The sequence below is a fragment of the Branchiostoma lanceolatum genome, chromosome 12 (assembly GCF_035083965.1).
Source record: "Branchiostoma lanceolatum isolate klBraLanc5 chromosome 12, klBraLanc5.hap2, whole genome shotgun sequence".
Taxonomy (NCBI): Eukaryota; Metazoa; Chordata; class Leptocardii; order Amphioxiformes; family Branchiostomatidae; genus Branchiostoma; species Branchiostoma lanceolatum.
The window spans coordinates 1575594-1594846 of NC_089733.1; the positions used below are offsets into that span (position 1 = coordinate 1575594).

At 41.3% G+C, this 19253-nt stretch overlaps 1 protein-coding gene across 6 annotated transcripts in view; it reads right to left on the reverse strand.

Moving 5' to 3' along the window:
* Positions 1-19253, reverse strand: part of LOC136446542 (unconventional myosin-Ia-like) — a 113850-nt gene that overhangs the window by 62930 nt on the left and 31667 nt on the right. For 5 of the 6 annotated variants that reach the window (XM_066444948.1, XM_066444943.1, XM_066444947.1 and 2 more), the window contains exons 5-10: positions 18808-18912; positions 13360-13406; positions 13182-13245; positions 13022-13035; positions 12845-12929; positions 3778-3884 (exon numbers count right to left, since the gene is read on the reverse strand). In XM_066444948.1, the coding sequence (XP_066301045.1) occupies positions 3778-3884; positions 12845-12929; positions 13022-13035; positions 13182-13245; positions 13360-13406; positions 18808-18912 (422 nt within the window). The remainder of the gene's footprint in view (positions 1-3777; positions 3885-12844; positions 12930-13021; positions 13036-13181; positions 13246-13359; positions 13407-18807; positions 18913-19253) is intronic. The other variant, XM_066444945.1, reaches the window with a different exon arrangement.

Here is a 19253-nt window from a genome sequence, read left to right on the forward strand (position 1 = left end):
CGCAGGTACCGGCACTCACCCTTGGAGGAGTACCTCTCACCATCGTCACACAGGCCAGGTTGTTAGGTTTACACATAAGGTCTGACTTGCGGTGGGACAACCAGGTGGACGAGATGGTATCTAAAGGCAGCAAGTGACTCTTTCTCATCAGTAGGCTGCGTCGATCCGGGATACCTGCACTTGATCTTGTCACCATTTACTGCAGATACATTAGACCCATACTAGAGTATGCCACCAACTGCTGGAGCGCAGCGCTCACACAGAAACAGTCTGCCGCCCTGGAACGTGTGCAGAAACGGGCCTGCAAGATTATACTAGGACGGACCTACAACTCATACAGTTGTACACTGCTACCCTGAATCAGCTTAACCTTCAAAGACTGTCAACTAGAAAACAACAGTTATGCCCCAATTTTGCTGCTAAAATAGAACAGTCCTCACGTTTTCGCTCCTTGCTTCCCCCCAACCGCGGTCAGCAACATGGCAAAAACCTTCGGAACGCGAGCCGGTATGGACAACCCTCTGGCACAAACCGTTACACCAAAATCAGCCATCATCAGACTTTTAAACGAACTCTAGAAAACATTGTAATGATATATTCCTAGCTCTGTTTGTCCCGAGTCAAACCCTAAGTGAATGATTGTGCAATATTTTGAATAGTCTTATCAATAATTTATTTGTTTTAACTGATACTTATTGTCTTAAAACTTTTAATCGTTGCCTGAATTGTAACACGTAATGACCTACATGTACATGTATGCTGTATTTAGCCTCGCAATTCAGCCTTACAACGGCTGCCATGAGGCATGTCTGTCAGATGATGAAAAAATAAACCAGTCTACTACTACTATTAATAGTGCATCAGACTTCCCAAATAGAAGACACTGTTTAAAGACTTAGTCTACATATGCATGCATTGCAAAGGCTTCAGAGGCAAAATAACTGACATTATGTATAAGAAGGAAATAACTGTGTAGAAGGAAAATAATTGTGATAAAAATAGATATTCTAACAAATTTGTAACAGTCTTGTTAACAGTCAAATACAAATATCTAGATCATTCATACCAAAGTGTTTGTAACGTAAACAGAAACATTCCTTTGGTGTAACAGGATTTACATGTAGTACAGTACAGACCACCCACATGTATATTTGTACATGTTCACTACACCACAGGTATGGAAACCACCAACATTCTTCAATTTGTAACAAATAAACACGGATATCAGCAAGTATGCCTAAAATGTGTCTGCTACTGGGGACAGGGTCACATTTCATCCATGTTAAGCTCTCAGACACAGGCTGGAATGGTTAAGCCAATTCTGCTGCCAAGGGAACAGTCATTAAAGAGACCAACGTTTTAGACATAGCTGAAGAGGTCATGCGCTGTATTGATCACATAGCATTTTGATTGACTATAGTTTGCATCTTTACCTTCTCCCTGCTGATCAGCCTTTTGGCACCAAATTTGTATTGGTTATGGGATTAGCCATCAGGGAGAAGGTTTCTGTAAATGCATTTAAGTTAACAGGGATTTGATTTCATGGTAGGGAGAGAATGGGGGTGTTCACGGTGGTTTTAAGTTCATGGTGTAAACAATAGGTAGGCGGCAGAAGACAAAACAAGAATTATATATTCACAACCAAGTATCTTACAAGAGCCGACGTTTCGACGACTGTCTGTCATCTTCATCAGGGCAATACTGACTAGTTCACAGTGCACTGAGGCTAGGTGTTACTGCTAACAATGCAGTCCCAAACGTAAAGTATTGATAACTTAATAGATCAGTGACTGTTAAGCAACAATGGTGAGATGTGGCGATTCGAAATGTAAAGTATTGTTAGATTGATTTAATAGATACTGTTAAGCAACAATGGTGAGATGATGCGGTTCGAAATGTAAAGTATTGTTAGATTAATTTAATAGATACTGTTAAAGCAACAATGCTGAGATGATGCGGTTCCAAATGTAAAGTGTTGTCACATACTTGAATATTGTTAAGCAACAAGGATAAACAATTGTCAGTTGTTCAGAATGTAGTCCCAAATGTGACTGAGTCTATACCCTCCCTCATCACGGTTCATGACTGTAGTGAATTTTCTGATCCACACAGACTCCTTAATCCAACAAATACATCTACTGTACTCTCGGTCTATCACCTTGGCCCCGCCCCAGTCTATTACAAAGTTATTTCTTGTCATATGATCTGTGACTGCTGATTTGTTATCTTGCTTCTCTGCGTCTTTCTTTCTTGCTCTTGTGTACCTTCGCACGTTGACGTTGTCTGCCTCCTTCCTGTGTTCTTCTAGTCTGCATCCGAATGTACTCCCTGTCTCCCTTATGTATACCTTGTTGCAACTCATGCAAGGTATTTTGTATACACGGTCTGTTTTCACACAGAGTCTTCAAGTTTGTCTTTGGGTTGTAAAAGTAGGCTTCTTAGGGTAGTTTTAGGTTTGTCTGCTGTGGCTATGTTGTGCTTCTTGAAGATTCTCTCCAGTGGTTCTGACTCCTTTTAGAAGGGGTATAGGGTAACTCTTCCTTTAGATTTCTCCTCTTGTTTCCTTGCGTCTTTCTTCTGTTTTGGTCTGTTTGTCTGATGCTCAACTTTCCCGATTGTCCAGTCTGGATAGCCACATTGGGCGAGGGCTTGTTTGATGTGTTCTATCTCCTGCAGTCTATCTGTCTGTTTCTTCTGTAACTACTGCCTTGCATCTGTCCATCAGTATTCTGATTACTCCTTACTTCTGGTGGAGGGGGCGGTGAGAGTTGAAGTTTAAGTATTGATCTGTGTGTGTTTTCTTTCTGTAAATCAGCAGTTTTACTGTGCCGTCTTCCTTTCTCACCAGCAAAGTATCCAGGACCAGCATGGTGCCATTCTCTTCTACTTTGTGGGTGAATTTGATGCTGCCTGTAGTGTCAATAGTGTTGAGGTGGTCGGTTAGTTTTTGTTGAGCTCCTTTTTTTAAGAGTTCCAATACATCATCTACGTACCCCTTCCACAGTTTGGGTTTGCAGTTGACAGGTGCTGTAGCCATAGCTTGCTGCTCTAGCCATTCCATAAATAAGTTCCCCAAAACCGGTGATACTGGACTTCCCATGGCGGTCCCGAACTTCTCTTGATAGATGTCCTCCCTGAAGCTGAAGTAGGTAGTCATCACTATGAATGTGAGAAGTTCTATGATCTCGTCTACTCCAAGGCTCAGTCACATTTGGGACCACATTCAGACTCATGATTTGGGACCACATTCTTAACAACTGACAATTATCTATCATTGTTGCTTAACAATATTCAAGTATGTGACAACACTTTACATTTGGAACTGCATCATCTCACCATTGTTGCTTAACAGTATCTATTAATGTAACAATACTTGACGTTTGGGACTGCATTATTAGCAATTACTGTAACACCAAGCTTCAGTGCACTGTGAACTAGTCAGTAATGCCCTGATGAAGATGACAGTCGTCAAAACATGAGCTCTCGTAAAATACTTGGTTGTGAATAAAAGAACCTTGCTATTCAGTCATTCGTCAACCTGATGAAATTATTCACGGAAGCATTATAATTTTTTGCAGTGGTTTTAAGTTTGCAGTGAAGCTGTCACTCGAAAACTGAGAACAGAAAACCACCGCGAACTTAAATGCTTTGACAGTAGTCATACAATATCTGTGAATATCAAATTGTGTATCTGCCTTTTCTTCTTTAGAAAATTGTACTCTAAATTTCCATATGTTCCACTACAAATATACAAGTACTGTAAAATAGCACACTAACCTCAGTTACTTGGAAGTGGGCGGCATCATCAATAGTGTCCACAGCCACACAGTGGCTCTGGTTTAGATAACCATACTTCTCACACGTGCCCGACAGTCGCAACTTATCTGGGGAACAATTCAAAATACTCAGGGTAAACCACTACAAAGCAATGTACTAGTCACATGTTATAAATGTTTGTGTGCTAGTGCTGCCAAGACAGTACTAGTCAAACCTGCCTTAGGCAACCACTCAAGGGACATAGCAAAAGCGGTCGCCATCAACAAGTGGTCACGATAGACAAGGCACCGCTCATGTGAGGTAGAATACCATTGGTCACCTTACTAGGTTTGATTGTAAGTGGCTTTTGGTTGATTACCCTGACTCTGTTATATGAAACCTTCACCAAATTTTCAACATTCACACCAAGATTACAACTAACAGACACTTTTTGTAAGATGTGAATTCAACTTATGATGTACATTTTGTCTTATGTTTCGATCACAATAAGCCCCTTTAACAACGACTACTCCTTTAAACAGTTGGTGACACATAGAAGCCATAATTTCAGAATATATGCATCAAAGATAGTTTTATTCAGTGGACATACGCATTTACGGAAAAAATACACGGTTCTCCAGTTAAAAACTACTTTTGAGCCCCCCTGTCACCAGTAAGCCGGGAATGACGTCACGGGCTGGAGCGGAAATAGAACACCGAAGTCTCGGCCGCCATCTTCGGTGCTTGTAAACATACGGAAATCGTATTTCTCGGGCATGTCCCAGGGATTGCTTTGTTGACATGCCTGACAAATGTGTTGCAGCGTATTGCTGGAACACCAGGGGGTGTGGTTTTCGCCTTTTTAAAGTTTTCTCAGAAGGAAAGCCTACACAACAAGTGCGTGCAGCAAGTTCGTTGTACTTATTATAAGATCAGGCCACTGAAAGGTTTCTGCTGGGGAAAGTAATTACAACTCTGTTGTCCATACGTTCTTCTGTGCAGTGCCCGTTTTGAAGAGGGACGTTTTGACGTCGTTGAACCAAAGAGGTTCTTGGTTGAACCAAGCTTATTTCCACGAGGACCGGCGGCTTAGCCAGCGGAGCCGAGCCGGGGGTGGTACAGAAGAGGCGCCATCTAGAGGTACGTTTATAGCACAACTTTGGAGATATGTCAGATACGATTTTGCGAGTTTGGCATTACATTGTGCGACTATAAATGGTAAATCGTAAATCAGGAATTTATGAATATTTGTGGACTGTACATAGTAGCAACAGACCGCTGCCAGCCTCTTGTTTACGGTGGACGTCATAAAATAAAACATGTCGGACCGCACATGGCCATGATAAAAAAACAAACGCACCATAATTTTACCTCTACTAAAGTACTTTTCAAAAGTTTGACAAGACTCAAGACACTTTGTAGACACGTACACACCAGATCACCGCCCTCTGTACGTAGTGATGGGTTTAGCACCATTTGCGTGATGATGTGGGCGATATTGTTCAACTCAGTGTACTACGTGGATGTTTACTAAAACGTTCCTCTCCATAAACTATATATTGAAGTTTAACACAGTCTGTTTTTAAGTGCTGAAGGGAACCATGACTAGTGTCATCACAGAGTTTTACTTGTAGTGCTTTTGCCAGGTTCATAATAAGATCAACAGATCACAATATATCCTCCAGTGTTTCCTGGACTATAATTTAGCCATTCATTTCTGATTCTATATACATTTCTAACAGGATATGTCACAAGGTTAATGGAGATAATGGAGATGATGTGTGATGACCAGGAATATGATGGTGACATCATGGAGGAAACGAACCCAACACGGATTCCAGAGCACCTCATTTCCTCTTGTGAGCAACCACACATTGAGGAGGCAATCAATGCCCATGTTACACGGTTTAAATTGGACTTTCCTCGAGTTCATTCTGCTTTAGCTAAAGAGGGAGGGCTATTGGTTACATATCATGATTATGGATTTAGTATTATCCACCTTCCGGGGATTTGTCTACATTTACCTTCAACCTGGCTTCAGTCCTAGAGAAAGTTCAGCATGAGTACCGAATGTGCTGTGTACTTGGGGACTTAAATCTCCCTCGGGTCGATTGGTCCAGTTACGTCGTTGTGAAAAGTGGCAAGGAATCAGACTTTTGTGAAGTACTAAATGATCATTTCCTTCATCAGCTCAACACAATTCCATCAAACTCTAACAACAATACTTTGGACTTAGTCTTCACCAAGATGCCTGATAGAGTCACGGGCATCAAGGAGCTTCCAACAGAATTTGACACGGATCACACGCTCTTGGAATTCGGCATTCACTGCAAACTACATCCTAAGCACGACTTTCTTGGAAGGTTTACGCGCCGACGCGCCGACTGGGAGGGTCTTGGGACGCATCTGGTCAGAAATCACCTAGCTGAGGCCGTCGACCAGTGTCAGGACATTGACTCGGCCTGGGGATCCTTGTCGTCTACGATCCAGTCAGCAGTCGACCAGTTCGTGCCCTGTTGCAGACTCAAGGACTCTACTACACCACCATGGATAGATGGCGAGGTCCAAGACATCCAAAATCGAAAGCGGACGGCATGGCACAAAGCTAAGCGGATGGACTCTCCAACACACTGGGCAAAATATTGAATGCTCCGTAACAAACTGAAAGACTTTCTGTCTCTCAAGTATGCGAGTTATTTGGACAGTTTAGCATCTTCCCTACATGAGGCTCCAAAGCGTTTCTGGACCTTTGTTCGTGCGAAATCTAAATCCCGAACTTTACCACCTGTTGTGCATCTTGAGGACTCTGTTGCTAAATCTGCAGAAGAAAAGGCTACTTTGTTCAATAGGTACTTTTTCTCTACTTTCAGTCAAGCTGACCAGAATGTCCAGAAACCTACTATTGATATCAAAGTTGTTGATAGCCTTTGTAAGCTTCTGTTTGATGTCAATCTAGACACAAGTAAGGCTGTCGGCCCTGATATATTTTCTCCATTTGTGTTTTAAGGAACTGTGCCCAGGTACTTGCACTCCCTTTGATCTTGCTGTTCAATAGATCAGTCATTACAGGCGTGGTTCCGTTGTGCTGGAAAGAAGCCAACGTATCCCGTTTACAAAAAGGGGGATAAGCAAGTCGTGTCAAACTATCAGCCGGTTTCTTTATTGTCTATTGTGAGTAAGGTCATGGAGAGGTGCATGTACGACATGGAATTCCCAATTCTGAACGAATCAATTCACGAAATCCATCATGGATTTGTAAAGGGGCGTTCAACTATCACTCAGCTGCTTGAGGTATATCATAATGTAGGCTCCATCCTTGATGGAGGTGGACAAGTCGACATCCTTTTTCTTGATTACGCTAAGGCCTTCAACTCTGTTCCTCACTCACTGTAACAGTTGCTTCATACGCTTCAGATGTATGGGTTTAAAGGCAAACTGCTGTCATGGTTTCACTCGTACTTAGCCAACCGAAGGCAGCGTGTGGTAGTTGAGTAGCCTCTAGAGTGGCTCCCCGCCACCTCTGGCGTTCCTCAGGGCTCAATTCTGGGGCAAATGTTATTCTTATTGTACATTAATGATTTACCATGCTCAGCCAAAAACTCCACTGTAGCTCTGTTCGCAGATGACTCTAAGTGCTATAGAGAGATATGTAACCCTGTTGATTGTTATAAGCTACAGAATGATATTTTCTCCATGTATGAGTGGAGCGTTCGGTGGGGAATGTCTTTCCATCCATCGAAGTGCATGGTCGAAGTGCATGGTCCACCGTTTAACTCGTTCCAGGAGCCCAGTAAACTTTACCTACTATATGTCAGATATTGCCCTATCTACAGTCAATAGTATGAATGACCTGGGAGTTCTTGCCCAGTCTGACCTGCTGTGGAACAGTCATATTGTGAACATAGTGGCGAGAACCAATTCTATGACTGGTTTCATCAGGCGCACGGTCGGGTACAAATCCAGCCAGGTGGTACGTAAATCCTAGTACATAACACTTGTTAGATCATTGCTTGAATACTGTTGTCAGATTTGGTCACCTCTGTCTCGCAATATCAATGTTGGAGGGCGTGCAGAGGCGGGCAACTAAGTTCATTAAATGTGCTAATGCCGATGCCCGTGAACTAGACTACAAGGCTAGAACAGGCGGCTGATAGTTACAGGATGGCTGATAGTTACGGGGTGGCTGCAAAAAGTGTATTATTACGCCCCCAAAAAAGCCGCTTCAGAGCCTGCAACGGAGGCTAGATAGCAATTGGATTTTGAATATGGATATAACATAGTATATTACATTACCAGACATCCTAATTGTGTATATTCTAAAGTGACCATACCTCTTCTACATTTATTGCTATACATTTATATTGTATATAAGAACCATACAGTAGTAACTTCAAACATTGCCATGAAAGCTATTCTTGACAGAGGTAAAACAAGTGCTTTAAGAAAAGCTGGTCTTGGCTTACAACTTTCTTTAAAAATTTACAATAAGTTCATTACAAAAGCTATTAATGTAATTATGTACATAACACGCAATAAAACATACAATTTGATAAAACTTGCGACAACAATTCCAATGGAAGCACACGGCTGGAATTGCAGAGACATCGTACGTATCCACAAATATTTTTATCAAAAGCGTAATCGCCAGGATCTGAAAGGTTCCAAGGTTCTCTTTAGCAGGAGTTTTGTTTTTATTTTGACGTGCAAAATACTAAATCAGCGGGGTAGCTTTATACAATGTAAACCCACGCTACTCTTGGCACACTTCTGTGTTGGTTGAGCGCCAAAGGCCCCATAAATCTGCAAAATAAGTTTATGTTTTCCCGAAAGATTCTCAGTGTACTTAATATACATTTTTTTGCTAGAATATCGCCATGTAGTTGAAGAAAACACCGTATTTTTGCGTTTACGAATGTGATAATTTCAAAAAAGAAAACTCGCGCTACTGCCCCATGATGCACCGCTCCTACAGCTCTATCAATCAGAGCGCTGCCAGCTGTAGGCACAACCAATCAGAGATGCGCAACACCAACCAGTTATATAGAATGTCCTTGCTGATAGAAGCATCCGTTGAACAGCGTTTTCCTTTACAATGAATTGAAAAAAGGCCGGGTTTGGAATTTACGATGTCCTGTTCATAAAACAAAGGAGTTGTATATATTAATAATTGGATGTTTAAAAAGAGAAAAAGAAAACCTTCTTTGTACCGAGTCTCGATCCCATGACCTTGTGATCACTACGAAGCGAACTTACCCACTGAGCTAGTTACGGGGGCTTCTGCACATTCGGGAGGAATTTTAAAGATACATAATCTTTACACCTAAGTACATGGTATTGTTTTTTTCGATTTTTGGTCGTTTTCTCAACGAAATCAGTTTCTTCTTGACAAGAAGAATGCCACAATGTGCAATTTTGTGGCATAGATGAAATATGGCCATTTTGCAGGATAGGGAAGGTCGACAGCACAATGCAAGCATAGCAATGCAGGCCGCAGTGGACGCAACGAATTTGGGCATGGTTTTGGCAAGTTGCCTTGTTGACCAAATTTGGGCATGGTTTTGGCAAGGTTGGTTGTTGCCTTCACTATTGCCTTGATCAATTTCGACTTTCAGGCCGCCAAGACAAAAAGTTTACAAGTTATTGCTCTGCATGAAGCCAGTGTGGTCCACAGAGAATAATTCTCCCCTTATAGGACCTAGTTGTAGCTTCTGCACAAGGAAGGAAGAGGGACCGGACACCTTTTCCCGGGTGCTGGTAGCACCGGTGGATAACCTGTATGCTGTAAGCCTCTTCCATCTGAAAGGGATATTGATACTCAAGTTAGTATGTTTTGCACCAGAATTGATTGTCACTGTCTATTGCACGTACATGTAAGAGCAATTGCAATACAATATTGCCACATGAAGAGATATTCAATATGCTATGAGGCCCAGTTCATATATCTATATATGTTGGTCAATTCGTGTTAAATTCTCTGCAAAACTGAGACAATGCTAACGGGGGGTGTCCATAGTCTGGTAACTGTTCTAAGTGAATGCGCATGTCTTTTGTCATCGTACATTTTGCCCTGAACCCACCAAAACAAAATGTAGATCTTGTAACAGGCATATAACTGTGATTTAAGCTAAACATGCATAGTTTTCATTTAAACAGTAGCGTTCCGCACTTTGTTTTATTACGCACAAAAGTCACGGCACTTTTGGGGTTTGCATTCTAGTGGAACGTTCTAACACAAAAAGGGGGTCCAAACTCCGGTAAGGTGACAAGCAGGTCATTACCGTGGATGTTTAAGCATCCCATGTAAATAGAATAACACTAAAGCCTTGCAATATCAATTTTTATAGCAAATATGTGCCATATTTTGTATTAAAGTAATTGTTCAAATACAGTAAGAAAGAAATTTCCCTTGTCACGGTGAGATCAACCTGCCGCCGAAAACAAAATGGCGGGACATTGTTTACGTTCTTCTTCTTCTTCTTCTTTGGGTTAGGTAGCCAACATCAACTTGTTGATGAATCTGCTACACTTGGCTGATACGAGATGGAGGTTCGCCAGGCCTCCATCCGGGTGATTTGTAGTGAATCACCAACTTCCAGACAGAAGAATTTGGACCATCGCACACCAGGGCATGCCCCTACTCTTTTTTGAAAGATGTGGTGGGTTCTTTAACGTGCGCGGGGTGTGGCTCTCCCCAAACACGGGACCTCCATTTAACGTCCTATCCGAGGGACGTCCCCAACTCTAGAAGAGCTAGGTACTCATTTACACCTGAGTGAAGTGAGGGAATTTGTGTTAAGTGCCTTTCCCAAGGGCACAATGTCCGGGCGCATGTTCAGCCATGTCTGGGGGCAGCTGGGATTCGAACTGGGGTCCCCTTGTTTGACAGTCGGATGTTCTATCCATTACGCCACTCGACGCCACGTTGCCTGCGATCGTATGCCTTTACGCTTTCGGCTTCATTGATGGTCTTTTCAACCTTGTCATTCATAGCAGCAATATCTATGGGATTTTTTTCAGTCGGTAGGGTTCAATTTTCTGGAATGGTCGGCGCTCTACCGGCGGGTTGACTAATTCAATTGTGTTAGGCACCTCTTTTGGCTGCCGTCATACGTCATTGGTAAAGATGGTGGAGCGACAGGATGAACACTGCGGCGTCATTTTAACTCCGACTATCCAACTTTAAAGGCAAATATGGTATATAGGTTTGTTTTAAGAGGAAGTCTAATGAACGTCCTTCCTATATGCGGTGGTATCTTTTTACATGTTGTATTCTACGATGAACAATTAAAGAGTTTCGAGGGGCATGTTCTCGATGCGTTCGCTCGTCAACCCGCACGGAAGGCGTCAAACTGTGCAATTTTTGAAATCTTTATCCGTTGGGGCTTACCAACTTCAACACATACTCCAACTTCGTGGTGATTTACATGAAGGTTTAGTCCATAACCAGGTGTACTTATCATATGCAGCTACCCATGCATATCTCCGCAACAATTATTTTTAAAACCTTACCGGACTATGGACCTTACCGGATTATGGACACCCCCCGTTATACATTCCGGAAGTTATAAGTACTAGTATTAAAATGTACAACTCGAGTATCTATATTTACAATAGCTCAGCTGCTATGTATGCACTTCTTATCCATGTGTGGGTGTCATGTGACAATGTTTGAAATCCAGTGTATGAAGACTCAGTACACTGGCATACTCATAGTCCTACATAGTCACTTACTTCCCAATTCCTTCCTCTATATTACTGTACAGAAAATCAGCAATGTCAGTTTAACATGGGAATGTTGTATACTCACTCATTTCCAAAGTGATCCCCATGGTCCTCCCCATAAGTAAATAAAGCTGTGGCTAATGCGTCCTAGTTGAGAGAATCCAGATCAAACCCAGGTGTTGGGTGATGCACAGTCAGGCTGTTCCTGTCTCTTCTCGGCCATCCTTGCTTGTTCCTGGCAAAATACGCACTATTCTACTATTGGTATAATCTCACATCTTCCGCATGAACACCTAAAACATACAAAAATACTTGATTAGACGTACTAGACTTTGAATTACCTTTGATTGCATTAACGTTACTCGTTGAGTCAAGTATAAACACAATGCGTTCATGTTAAATGGCCGCGGTGACATGTAGGTCGAGTTACTTTTATCGCCCGCATGTATCACTTTCATCACACCCTTTTGTTATTTTTGGCGCTCATCTTTCACAAAAACCTCTAGAATTAAACATGGGTGAAGGCCATAGCGGCGCTGGAAATCGCAAAAGACTCTGTGATAAAGTCTCTGGAAAACAATCGCTTGAAGGCTTCTCTCATTAAGTTAACGTTACCACGAGTTTCGATCTTTAAAGAATTAGTAAATGCTGCATTTGTCCCCGGCGTCTTTCTTTTGTTATATAAACTTGTGATATAGAAACAACAGTAACACTATCATAGCCGCCCTTACCATTCAACATTTCGCAGTCTCCTGATGTCTATGGGGATTCGGCCCTCCATTTCCGCTTCAGCATCGCCGTTGTTGTTACCAACACTGTTGGCAACAGCCCCTCTGTCATGCTCTATCGCTGTCTGAACACAGCTGCTTGCCATCCTAAAACGGTTCATATCTGTAGGGGACAAACCCACCTCCATCCCCTTGAGACGACACAGACTCGACTTCCTAAAAAAATGCGTTAACGCCCGGCAAAAAGTCGACAAATCGCACAATGTCTTCACTCATCATGGCGGCTGTGCTGTTGAGCCTAGCGTACGCGCCGGTGATGCTTTCCAGCCGGTGACGTCATAGGTCACGTGATACCCATTCGTGAAGCCGGCACAGTGCGTCACGAAAAGCGGACTTTGAAAAGCTGTATAAACTTTATCTTATGGCGATCACAAGCAATTTTATACTACTACATCTTATGTTTATTTTCAACATATACTGTATAATGTATTTCGACAATTTTCACATGTGTCACCAACTGTTTAAATAAATCATTTGGTGATAACAAGCCAATGTTCCAAGATAATACAAACAGTATACTATTCTACATGTATCTTTCAAGCTCAAAATTGTAAAAACGATTTTGGAGTCAGACTTACTTAGTAGACTCTGTGGTGCTCCTTGTAACAATTGGTAGAAAATATGGAAGTTTCTCTCCCCTTCTGTTTGCCTAACTACACGAGACTGGAAATCAAACAAAAAGCTGTGAGTGTGTATTCTGACATCTTTTAAAACAGAGAAAATGTATACGTACTAAGGGAGGAATTCAAACTTACCTTTTCTAACAAATCTGCGAAAAAAAGGAAAAACACTTTTTTTTAGAAAATGACAATTCCTAGTGAAAAACAAGAATTCAACATAGAATGTGAAAAATGTAGCAGAAATTCTTCAATCAAATGTATCAAAATAATCAGGGCAACTATCAAAGGAACTTACAGTTTGTAATTACACCACCTATGGGGTCCCCTTTGAAATCAAATTCTATATCCATGTACTTTCCCTAAAGAAATAAAGAAAGTAGTTAGGATTTTAAAATCATACACAACGTACAGACACTCTTGCAAAACTTAAGCAAAAGGGAATTGTAGGAAAAAAATATTATTCATATACTTACAAATCTGGAAGAGTTGTCATTCCTGAGGGTTTTTGCATTGCCAAAAGCTATAAGGAAAGACAACAATTATAGCTTTCATGCATCGTGGACTGCACAACATCATGAATGGGAAAGTTAAGTTTTGTGGCAAGTTTGAAAAACAAGAACCAAAGGACTGAGAATTTTGACTTCTGATGAGAGTGGCTGTTGTTGGTAACAATACTTTAGCACCAAGGACATACACTATCATGTACAGACAGACGACCGACCAAACCAAAACTGGCTTCCACGCAACCAAGACTGGCACCGTGAACCGAAAGCATTCAACCGTACGTTCCACAGCTATGACGACCCGCGGACTGGTTCCCGACAGCACTGGACAGACATAGTCCATGATCTCAACCCAAGCGCTTCAAAGACCACCCTGCCCGGCATCAGAACTACAACCACAGAGGGTATTATCATCTCACGCTGTACCCTTAATGTTTTATATTAAATCAAATATTCTTGTAACTAAATCAAATAAGAACCGACATGTTGTGATAAGTTAAGATTATATGTTTAATCAGTAGTTAACAGAAGTAGGAAATGCGTATTAAGTTTATGCAATAATATTGCACAAGTAAAACTAACTTATCGTAAAAGTAGGGACCAAGTCGATACTTATGGATTAATAGAACGAGCACCAATGTCAGCTAGGTCATTGAACATAGGGTTCTGAAACATTCATGGATCAGGTAAGAAACTTGAAGAATGTAGCTTTAGAGGTAATTTAGAAAAACTGGATCTCTTCTCTCTTATTGAAACCTGGAGTAACGAATCTTCAGAAGTTAACATTCCAAATCATCAACATCTCTCATCTCTGAGAAAAAAACAACAGAAAGCAAGAAGGATTTCAGGCGGAATAATATTTACTACAAAAATGAACTCTCTACTAGTACAAGCATGACAAAACAATGTCTGGACGCTGAGATGACAATGACCTTGATCCTTGATGCGGCCGTATCTGTCTTGCCCTGTCTAGATCGGTGAAATAGTTCACCTTTATATTTCACAGTATGCTGATTACACGGAATGTAACATATATGGACAGTCAACAGGGTTCCTTGTTATATCTATCAAAAACACCTAGCTTTTCTTTCGTTTATAAGAAACATTAATTTTCACATGAAATCTATCAAAGAGAGGTTGATGGAAAAAAATTATGACCTTTTCATCACTAGCCCCATTTTCTACTTCTAATCCACAGTTTGCTGAAAGATAAGCAATTACACTGGGTCAGCCTAGGCGGCTAATTTGTTTCATTCATGTCCATGTTATACCCAAATGTGAGAATAAACACTGCACTCCTGCCAAAGGCGGATGTATGTGTCTGTCTGTGTGTGTGTGTGTGTGTCCGTGTGCTTGTCATGAAAAACGACAACTTTGCTCTTATAGAGATATAGCCCGTCACTTTGGGTGATCGATTAGGCGCCGGTGCACCGGTGGTCGACGACCGAGACTACATTCGCACGTCTTCAAATTACACGGCTAATGATTTACATGGCCTCGGAAGAGGAGACCGCTGTGTTTTCAGTTACTGAGACCCGAGTAGAGAACCCGTCCACTAGTCTGTGACTTCGCTAAATGCAGTTTTCGAGAGTTCCTTGGATAACATAAAAAAAGGGCAATAGAATCATGTGATGGGAACACCAGGTTCGATTTCAGACGATGAAGCAATTCATGTAAACTTCGTAGGAATCAAGAAGAGGGGACGAAAATTGCGGTTTCGAATGACGATCGGCGTGTGCTGTGCCGCGCCCAGAGTAACGGGTGTGCTTTGGAAACGTTCCGCTAGGGGGCGCGACTGCACTGGATCCTCACAATTTGTGGGTATATGAATGGGGGTTTCTGAGTTTCTGGGTTGCTAGCCTGACGTGGTAGACAGGCCAGGTAGACAGGCCAGCTAGCCAGGCCAGGTAGACAGCCCAGCCTTTTCCGCAAACCCACCGGTAGGTTTATTTGAGAGGTGAGAGTAAATACATCAAAAGAGAGCGTGGAACTTCTGAATCTAAAGACTTACTCTGGGTTCGCATATCGAAAGACCTGTAAGGGCTCTCCAAAGATGTATCTATTATATGTAGTGTCTACATTAGCCCTATATACTCCACCAAACACAAAAAAGTGGAGGATCCAATTTTCGACATTTTAGAGCAAGAAATAGCAGCCTTCACATTCAAAGGCCATGTTATCCTCGGGGGAGATGTTAACAGTAGAATAGGGTCCTTACAAGACTTGAACACTAAAAAAGAGCACATAGATTTTAGGCTTACTGAATTTTCAGACCATTGTATGGTTTCTGTGAACATACGCGCATTAGCGCACTCACAAGAAAACATGAAAACCAAACAAAACACAAGCCCTTTCCCATGTCGGTTTCTCTGGGGTCCCGATTCTAGTGATAAATTCATAAAAGCACTAAGTAGTTCATCAATTTCCCAGAAATTAGAAAAAATTGTATCCTTAGATAAAAATGACATGCAGTCAACAGCAAAGACAAATGAGAGTGTACGCGAGCTTCAAGACATTTTAGTATTGGCAAGAAAGATAAGAAAAAGACAAAAGGATTCAAAAGAAACAAAAAATAGTTTGATAAGACTTGTAACGAAGCTCGGAAAGAATTACAAAATGTAAGATACCTTTTAGTAAACAATCCCAAAAGTGAAAATGGATATGGTTCATTTAAGTTTTGAACTCCTGACCTCGGCTTCTGAGAAACCAAGGGTTAGGGTCTCAGCGGGGGATATCCTCAATTTACCATGACTCAGTAGATTGTAAGGATTAGTCAGCAACAATGAATTGTCTCCTTCTGCCTTATATACAGTCAAACCTGCCCAAGGCGACCACCCGGCGGACCGAGCAAAAACGGTCGCGATGGACAGGTGGTCGCCATGAAGAGAATTTCACTCACATGTTTCCAGGTCGAGGTTTTCAATACAGTACGTAAATGGATGGAAAATTATGTGAATTTAGACCCCCACCAGGTTCAATCCTCATTGACAGAAAGATCCTACAAAAATTACATTTTCCGTTATCGTCGTAATAATTGTATACCGCTACATCGTGTACAAATTTTTGTCATAATTTTGACTACAAAACAATGGTTGCCTCGATGATCGCAGCGCCCTCCCGCATTCACAGGTTACATTAAATAGTACACACTCACACACACGCACATCATCGGAGTTTTAAGGCCTAAGACAAATCCCTAGAAAACACCTGCTGACCCCAGCCTTTTTTGGGGCGCCGACCGCTGGATAAAAGGGGCAAAAAGTTTTCGATCTGACAATTAAAGCTGAAAACGGAACGGTGTGATTTCGTCGTGCCGCGCCGCATCGAAAGGTAAGTCAGTGCAGCAGAACGCACACCGTCCAATAAAGGTTTGTGAGATTCATGGAAATAAAAAGAAAATAAGAATATTAATTTTAATTAATAACTAGAGTATTCGTAAATGTTCATACACAAAAGCAACGTGTTTTAGAAAGGTCAGCGGTACGCCAAATCCGGGCCGCGCCAAATCCAAGATGGCGTCGGGACCAAGGAACAGTATTTCTCGCCCGACGTTTTGCCCGCCGCGAAGTCATTTTTCGACGGAATTTAGTAAGACTCAGACAGATTTTTGTTGAAATACAAGAAATAGATAGTAGTTTCTGCGAAATCTGACTTTTTGACGCCATGCACTACGTATTCGTTTTGAAAATTGAGTTTAAACCGAACTGAGTTTGCGGTGAACTATAAGATTACGGCGATAGGCACAACAACATCACAAACATTTGTCTTTACAATGTTTATAGGGGGAACATTTTATTAAACACTTCATGGAGGAATCGATGCGATAACATTGCTATTCCATATATTTTTGTCCTTATTTTTGTCCTTCAAAGTCTTGAAAACATTTCCGTGAAATCCGACAGCAAAATGATCCGATGTCACCACACGCTTGAAAATTAGGCGGCCGCCATGGGCAGGGATTGTGCTCTGTGCGGTCCCAATTCGTGGCGGTCGCGGTCGCATTGGACAGGTGGTCGCCTTGGGCAGGCAGCTTAATGCTTGTGCCTATGGGGACAATTTTCGGGACCGAGAAAAAGTGGTCGCCATGACCAGGTGGTCGCGTTGAAAAGGTGGTCGCCTAGGCAGGTTTGACTGTATAGCAAACGTCGGGTGACAGTAACACACTCTGCACTGAGAAGCACGCACGCAGCCATGCTCAGCAATCCATTCTGCATCCTAATCCCACCCGACCCCATTATCTGTCACGTAATATCAATTATTGTATTTGCTTTGTGTTTGTCAAAGTTTGCGAAAATCAGCTTTGTACTCGTTATTATATTATGTGTAGTTATTTGTTGTGCGTAATCATATATAGAACGTTAAGATTGTATTTTACCTTTTGTTTAGATAGACCATCTGTGTGTAGATAGAGTATTTGTGTGTAAGGGAGAACCTTTGTCTTGTGTGTGAATAAAACTCCCAGTGTTTATTGCCTAAAACTGACTTTGTACTTTTTCGTATAGACTAGACTATCTATAGCCCACTAGGATTCAAAATCCACTCATAAGAGGCAGTTACTTCAGAGAGAAAAAAGAATTTAACAAACTGATCCGAACACCTCTTCAACGCCACCACCTAGCTACCTTTTACTTAACAAAGATCGAAACACGCTATCCACTCAATCTGAACTAAAAGTTAAGGCTAAATGACAACTTTCTCCAACATTTTTACTCACAACTTAACTCTTGTGGTGAAAAAGGGAAGAATGGAAACAAATTAAGAACTTACAAAAAATGCAAGATTATATATGAAAAAGAAAAATATCTAGATATACAAAATTTCAACTATCGCCGAGCTATGACTAAACTAAGGATCAGCGATCATCCACTGCAAATTGAAGTTGGTAGGTACATTTGTACATTCAACCAGACTCCACCATATAACAGAATGTGCACATTCTTTGACAATGATTGTATAGAAGATGAAATACATTTTAGTTTAGAATTCTCACTATACGCAGACATGCATAGATCCCTTGTAAGTTCCATACAACTAGACAAGAAATATGCACATCTTACAAATAACGAGTTATTCACATGAGTCATGTCATCTAAAAACTACTATATAATTGAAAAACTATGTGAATTTGTGTTTCAATCTCTGTGAAATCTGACATTTTGACGCCATGCACTACGTATTTGTTTTGAAAAAATGTTTCAAGAAGAGAGATGAGACTCTGTAGATTTAGATGGAATATAGTACAATGTTCCTTTTCTTGTGCTCCATGTTACCTAATTTGCATTTAGCCCATGTTGGGCATGAATATGCAATTAAGTTCATTGTCATTGTTATATACAGTAGATAACACATTTTTCCTGTCAAGGTAATAAATCTGAAATTAGCATAGTTTTTTATCTCCCATCAGATACTGAGACTAACCTTCTAACACAGGGTTGGACTGCAGTAACTGTTCCTTAACTCTGTCCACCTCTTCACCTTTTCCACACACTGCAGCAACGTACTGCATCACTATCTTACTTGCCTCTGTTCAAAACAATAGGAGGAGAAGGGACTTGATACATTTGGTATGTTTCTTTACTAGTGAATAGACAAAAGTCAATGTAACCTCCACTCTAATAATTCTGCTGAGTATCCTTAGCCCACCACATTAAGAAAAAAATTGTGAATTTAAAGAGATCTACTAATGCAGCATCAGTAACCTCTAGGTATGCACACTTCAGGTGTTGAATAGATGACATTCATGAGAAGGCCTTGATAACATCTTTTTTTTAAATGTGGCGACGTTAGGGTACCTGGCGGAAATAGGAGAGTTGACATCATACACTATTAAGAAAGATAATGCTGTTTTCTGCGAAGTACTGTTA